Source organism: Pectinophora gossypiella, chromosome 28 (assembly GCF_024362695.1).
Source record: "Pectinophora gossypiella chromosome 28, ilPecGoss1.1, whole genome shotgun sequence".
In the NCBI taxonomy this organism is placed as follows: Eukaryota; Metazoa; Arthropoda; class Insecta; order Lepidoptera; family Gelechiidae; genus Pectinophora; species Pectinophora gossypiella.
In genome coordinates this window covers 3,265,848-3,272,309 of record NC_065431.1, presented here as the reverse complement: position 1 = coordinate 3,272,309, position 6,462 = coordinate 3,265,848, and the positions used below count along the sequence as shown (strand labels likewise).

The 6,462-nt window shown below is 38.8% G+C and overlaps 1 protein-coding gene across 1 annotated transcript in view; it reads left to right on the top strand.

The window, feature by feature from the left end:
- Window positions 1-2,404: 2,404 nt before the first annotated feature.
- LOC126379080 (anoctamin-4-like) overlaps window positions 2,405-6,462 on the top strand; it is a 35,823-nt gene continuing 31,765 nt past the window's right edge. The window contains exons 1-4 of the mRNA XM_050027643.1: window positions 2,405-2,481; window positions 3,424-3,582; window positions 3,997-4,160; window positions 5,720-5,833. Of these exons, the coding sequence (XP_049883600.1) occupies window positions 2,446-2,481; window positions 3,424-3,582; window positions 3,997-4,160; window positions 5,720-5,833 (473 nt within the window). The 5' untranslated portion in view covers window positions 2,405-2,445. The remainder of the gene's footprint in view (window positions 2,482-3,423; window positions 3,583-3,996; window positions 4,161-5,719; window positions 5,834-6,462) is intronic.

Sequence of the window (6,462 nt, the reverse complement as noted above, 5' to 3'; positions counted from 1 at the left end):
CCCCGAACTGTGATGTTTGTGATAGGGTTGAAGATGTGGCGCATATTTTGATGGAATGTGTCAAGAATCGGAATGAAAGGGAGTCGCTGATGAAATATTTTAAATTAAACCAATTAGACGTAGGTTATTACAAGCCCACCTTAATGCTCCAACTTCCGAGGTGGCTGTGTGCTTTTTACAACTTGGTAATAAAATATTCTCAGGGGGTCCCTTGCAGAGAGTGTATAATAATTATCTAGTAATAAGGTCCAGTTGTATTTGCTATTTTAATAATTTTAGTTAGGGGTTGACTAAAACCCCAAAAATAAATAAAGATTCCAAAAAAAACTGGTCTTCTGTCACATGTATCGTGAATAAAGTCATGATGTTTGGCATATCAATAACTGACCTCACCAACCCTGGTATCAGGGTAAATAATAAGGATTATACTACGTATAGAACTGCAACTCTCCGCTCCCCACCGGCGTCTGAGCTAGGTTTACCTCACCCCTCTCGAACATAGTTTAGACTTGAACCGTATGGCCTCGGATGTCACAGACAGATGCGCGTGTACGATAACGTCAATGTGTGGTGTCTGTGTAAAACGAGGTTGTTTGTATGAAGTGACCGGGGTGTGGTCAGGGTTAAAGCAGCTAAAGACATGGCTCATGTAACTACCACGTTCTTAAGGCCTTGTTCGGGCAGTCTTCTGTCGTATGAGGTGGATTACCAACTTCATCAACCCTGGGGCATGTTTAATAAAACTTACAATTGTAAATTACAATGACAATTTGATGTACATTGCGGAGTTTGTGATCACAAATATTTTGCAGTTTCATATTAGCTACGTAATGAACCTCAAATTGTCGTTGTAATTTACAATTGTAAGTTTTATTAAACAGGCCCCTGGTGTCAGGGTTATTATTGAGCCATCAAAGGCCCCTGACGTGACTCATGTAACGACTACTTAGTTACATCAGTAAGTAGTAACCCTGACCAACGGCTTAACGTGCCTTCCATCTTACTTTCAGATAATCCGGTGAACAACCTGCATTGTTCAAGGACAAAGGACAGTCTCACAAAGTGATTTTGACAATGTCCCCGTCAGGAGTCGAACCCGGACCTCTAGATCGTTAGCTCATCGCTTTTACTGCTAGACCATGGAGGCTGTTAAAAGTAAAAAATGTTTCTTTTTTATTATTTGATTTTTGCTTTTGACGTGACTTATTATAGATTTGCCGCAGATGGCATTAACTATTTGGACGGATAAAAATATGAAAAGAGTACATACGACTTGTATAGTATAATTTTTTCGAATCATTTTCGAACAGAGTGATACAACTCTTGGATATGACGGGTCGATCATCTTTACGCCTCCGTCGACCCAACTCCTCAGATTTTGATCTGGTTTCCATGTAGTTCACAAAGCACTATTCAGAACAACGATTTAAACGAATTATCCTTTATTATAAAACAATCTAGAACAGAAAATTCTTTTGACATATATTCTTGTTTCATTTGTTTAGAAGTTTGATTTATTTTTCTTTTTTATATTTCTAAATCAAATATCGAAGAGTTTTGTAAACTTTTTATTCCATAGAGGGACACGGACCTCCGCGATTTTAGGTATATAGGATAAGGAGGACATTCCATATTCCGTAGACAGAGAAACTAATAGACTAAATCACCGTGTAACCGGGTATGAGACAGGTATAGTTTCTGTGTTGGCTTATCTCTTTCTAGTGCGAATGAAACAAAAAACATTATTTAGTCTATTAGTTTCTCTGTCTACGCCATATTCTATTCGCAAGAAAGAGCAACAGGGATGGGGTCAAAACCAAGGTCAAAACTAGTTGCAGTTTTTAACCCGAAGGGCAAGGCAAAGGGAACTATGCCCATACAGCCATGTCATCTATTTTTTTTCTTAATGATAATTAATGAAATGATGAAAGGTGATGACGATGGATTATGGAACCTAAGCTCCCACCCTCGGACCAAACTGCTACTCCGAACCCCAAACGAATTAACTCAAAAGTCCGCATAAACTTTCGAGTTGTAAAGCGGCTTGTTGGCACGAAGCGAAAATAGACAGGTACATTTTGTTTATTGAATATTCCGATATAATAAACGCTATCGCGAATGTTTTCCGTCTAACCATGCGACCATTAACCACAAAACACCACTTCGTATTGATTATTTAGACTATTCAATGAAGAAAGCAACCGTCCCGTTCTCGTTCCCGCCAAAAAGTCCGTGTAGTTGCTCTTTAATAGACATTGCTTTAAACGTTGCTACTGCCAACTTGTAATAGAGACGATTAACTTCGTTTTTACTTCTATCGCTGTCAAAATTAGACAGTATCATAGAAGTGATTTTAGATAAAAGTACTCGTGTGAGTGGTTTGTAGTGAATTGGTTTGATTTGATTTCTTAGTATTTTATTTGTTACTCTTTAATTTAGTGCAGAATGGAGATAATAGATGACCAGTGCCGGGATTGGAAGGTTGGTTTTATGGTTTCACAATAGATATAGAATGTACAAGATGATGAATAATCCTATGATGTAAGGTCCAGTAAGGTAAGGTTCGCGCCCAACTGGGCACCCTCATGCCTGTTGTCTTAAACGTTGTACCGGGTGCCTTCACCGCTCCCCATTTGTCCGGCCAAGTAGTTAATGCCATCTGCGGCAAATCTACAATAAGTCACGTCAAAAAAAAAAAAGCTTCTGTGAAAAAATGGACCTGTCAAATGTTCAGGTCAGAGCGGACCTGTGAAATGCAACTATGCTAAGAAGATTATCTGGCAATTTATCGTAAAAGTTACAAAGTCCTATAAATGTTTTTTTTTTTACCTGCCATCTCCACTTCAGTGCCAACGTTGCGCTTAACGACTCTATCAGCCATCACCTCAATACTTCTGTCGTGTTTAGAGACACCAGTTGCTCTTTCTATCACAGTACCTGTAAAAGACCGATGCAATTAAACATACAATATAATAAAAAGCATAGGCTGTTATATTGACCACAATCTGATGATACTTATGATATGATGTTAAATTAGTGATGAAGATGATCCTCCTATTACACCTATTTGTAAACGGCCTTTGTGGTCCAGTGGTTGAGCGTTATGCTCACGATCCGGAAATTCCTGCTTCGAATCCCAGTGGGGAAATATCACAAAATTTAATTTCTTTACACAATGAGATCTTTTTAGTAATTTAGCCTTTCTGTTAAACCTATGGAAGTATCATACAAACTTCTTCACTGCTTTTTACCCCCTTAGGGGTTGGATTTTGCAATCACGTCTTAGTGAGAACCCACGCCCTAAAAGGAACCTTCATGGAAAATTTTAGACTCCTAGCATTTGTAGTTTTGAGATTTCGTGATGAATGAATCAGTGAGTCGTGATGAATGAATCAGTGAGTCTATAATATAGATGTATTTCAGAAAACCCAACTGACCGGTTTCTTTAGAGATGGGGTAAGACGCATTGACCTCATCATGGTTACCAAGGACAATCCGGTTGAGGAGGTGGAACACGTCAAGATGGACTTCCTCATCAACACCATGAATGCTGGGTTTGAGCTGGAGATTGAGACCGGGATGGTCAGTATTAAGACTTGAATATGATACGAGGTTTTCCGTTGAATTGTCGTATACATATTTGCAATCCCCAGTTTGCTTCAGTTACACCAATATACGAGGAGCTCGGTGGCGCAGCGGTAAACGCGCTCGTCATAGGATGGGTGACCACAAAAAAGTTTTCATCTCTAGCTCCTCCGTGTTTCGGAAGGCACGTTAAGCTGTTGGTCCCGGCTGCATTAGCAGTCGTTAATAACCATCAATCCGCACTGGGCCCGCGTGGTGGTTTAAGGCCCGATCTCCCTATCCATCCATAGGGAAGGCCCGTGCCCCAGCAGTGGGGACGTTTATGGGTTGATGATGATGATGTGTTTTTGTAGAGGAAATAAATATTTTACTTACTGAATGAGACTCGGACTTGACCGGTTTTTTTTTCAGAGAGACAGACACAGGCATTTGTTGTTCATAAAAGTACATGCGCCGGATCACATTGTGAAGCATTTCGGCTACTACTACAACATCCGCAAGTATTTCAAGGATAGCCACTTGAAGTATGTCAGCTCTGCCGTTAAGGACGAGACGAATCTCGTCAAAGTTGTCAGGTAAGGAACACATTAGTGCATAGAGTAAAAACTAGTATGGTCACGAGTACTAATATGTATACACTTTGATACCATGTCGCATTAACTTTTTTGAAAAATTAAACCGTAAGTCTCATTAAATGTCAAATTTGATAGTGCGACAGGGTTCTAAAGTGGGTACATGATATAACTCATGACTGTACTACGTATAGAACTTTACGGCCTCCGTGGTTCAGTGGTTTAAGCGTTCGGCTCACGATTCATAGGTCCCGGGGTTCAAATCCCGGCGGGGACATATCACGAAAATCACTTTGTGATCCCTAGTTTGGTTAGGACATTTCAGGCTGATCACCTGATTGTCCGAAAATAAGATGTTCCGTATTTGGGACGGCACGTTAAGCCGTTGGTCCCGGTTACTACTTACTGATGCAAGTTAGTCGTTACATGAGCCATGTCAGGGGCCTTTGGCGGTTCAATAGTAACCCTGGTAGGTTGATGGGGTTGGTAATCCACCTTACAACCAACACGATAGAAGAGAAGAACGGTAACTCCGCCGCGAACCAATCCGTATCTGACGCCTACCTCACCCCCTCTGGGTCTTTAGTCTTAAATGACCGTAAGCCGCTAAGGAGAAAGCGAGATAGCGCGCGGACTGTGCCTCGCTTGCGCTTACGCGTTTAGCGGCATGCGGATAGAATGAGATTTTTGTATGGAATGTCCGGGGTGTGACAGTAAAAGCCCGAACCAACCCTAACAAAAAAAAAGTAAAAAGTAAAAGCCCCAACATTAGAGCACAATGTAGTGCTCTAAATATAAAATTTTAAGTCCTTCGAGTAGCTCGATGAGGGCAACATAGAAAAAAGGCGGATTTATAGAATCACGATATTTATTTTATGGCACAAAACATAATACACCATTTTGTTATATTGAGTTTTTTTTAACTAACTTAGCCATAGGCTATCAAAACTATTCTAGTATTGCTATAGTTTAAATTTTTATGGTTGACTTGGTCATAAAAAGCCAGAAAACTTTAAAATTTGCCAGTAAAGTTTAGAATATACTAGTAAATTTTAGAATTTTCTGTCTATTTATTTGTACACTCTTGTGTAAGTTGTTTTTATTACGTGTTTTGATTGTAAGTTATGTGTTATTCCGTGTTTTGTTTTTTATTTGTTACTGTCGTGTCCCTATATAATAATCGTTTCTTTCTTTAAATTTTAGAATTTACCACTAAACTTTGGAATTTTCCAGTAAATTTTAGAATTTACCGGTAAACTTTAGAATTTTCGAGTAAATTTTAGAATTTACCAGTAAACTTTAGAATTTAAACGCGTGATTTTTCATTTAGCATTAATTTATTACTGGCAGCATATTTTTGACTGCGGTTTGGTATTTATTCATCAGTATTGAGTGAGCTATTTTGGTAAATATGTTAGTGGTGGACATTTGGGCCAAGTTCCATACAACTTTGGTCAATGTCCTTTATGAATTTACCGTAGTTCCGGCTTTTACAGTAACCTATTTTTGAATGTTTATTTTATTTTATTTTTTATTTTATTGTTTATTTTTTTATGTTTTAGGAGAGTTTCTCCCGGACCCCTGAATTATTCGACTTTGGAAAGATCGCTGATAACCTACAAAGTACTTCAGGCAATGACATTTGGGGAGCCGAAGAATTTTATCGGTATACAAAGGTAATTTTTGAAATATAATTATTTTCATATTTATTAATTGTTTATCTAAGTATACTTATATTTTTCAAATTTTTATTTTGCACTGGAGAGACAGTTTTGCGCTGTTTTTTATTAAATTCATTTCCTACACGTAAAAGTTGCCTGAAAGTGACTGCTGCCTTAGAAATAAGACCGCCTGTTGTACCTACTTAATTATAATTGTAAACTGTTTCTTCATGTTTGGATCACATATAATTGATATATTTAAGATCCGTGGTAGCCCTTTTGTTAGAACGCTTGCCTCTCACTTAGAGGTCGCACGTTCGCATCCAGCGCAGGCCTAAACCAATGATTGTCGAATTTGTTTTCGAATGATTATCACAGGAAAACATCGTGAGGAAACCCACATACCCGAAAAATACATTTTCGGATGTATGTGACTTAACCTGAAAAGGGCTGGTTTTCCTTTCGTGGGTTGGAAAATCAGACAGACAGTCGCTTCTGTAAAAAACCGGACCTATCAAATCGTCATGTTTTAAGTAAGCGGACCCTGTGAAAAACGGGACAATGCTAGGGATGTGATGTGTATATTTTTCTTTCAAATATTTTTCCTCTCAGACGACGCCCTGAGCCGAGGTTCGCGCCCAACT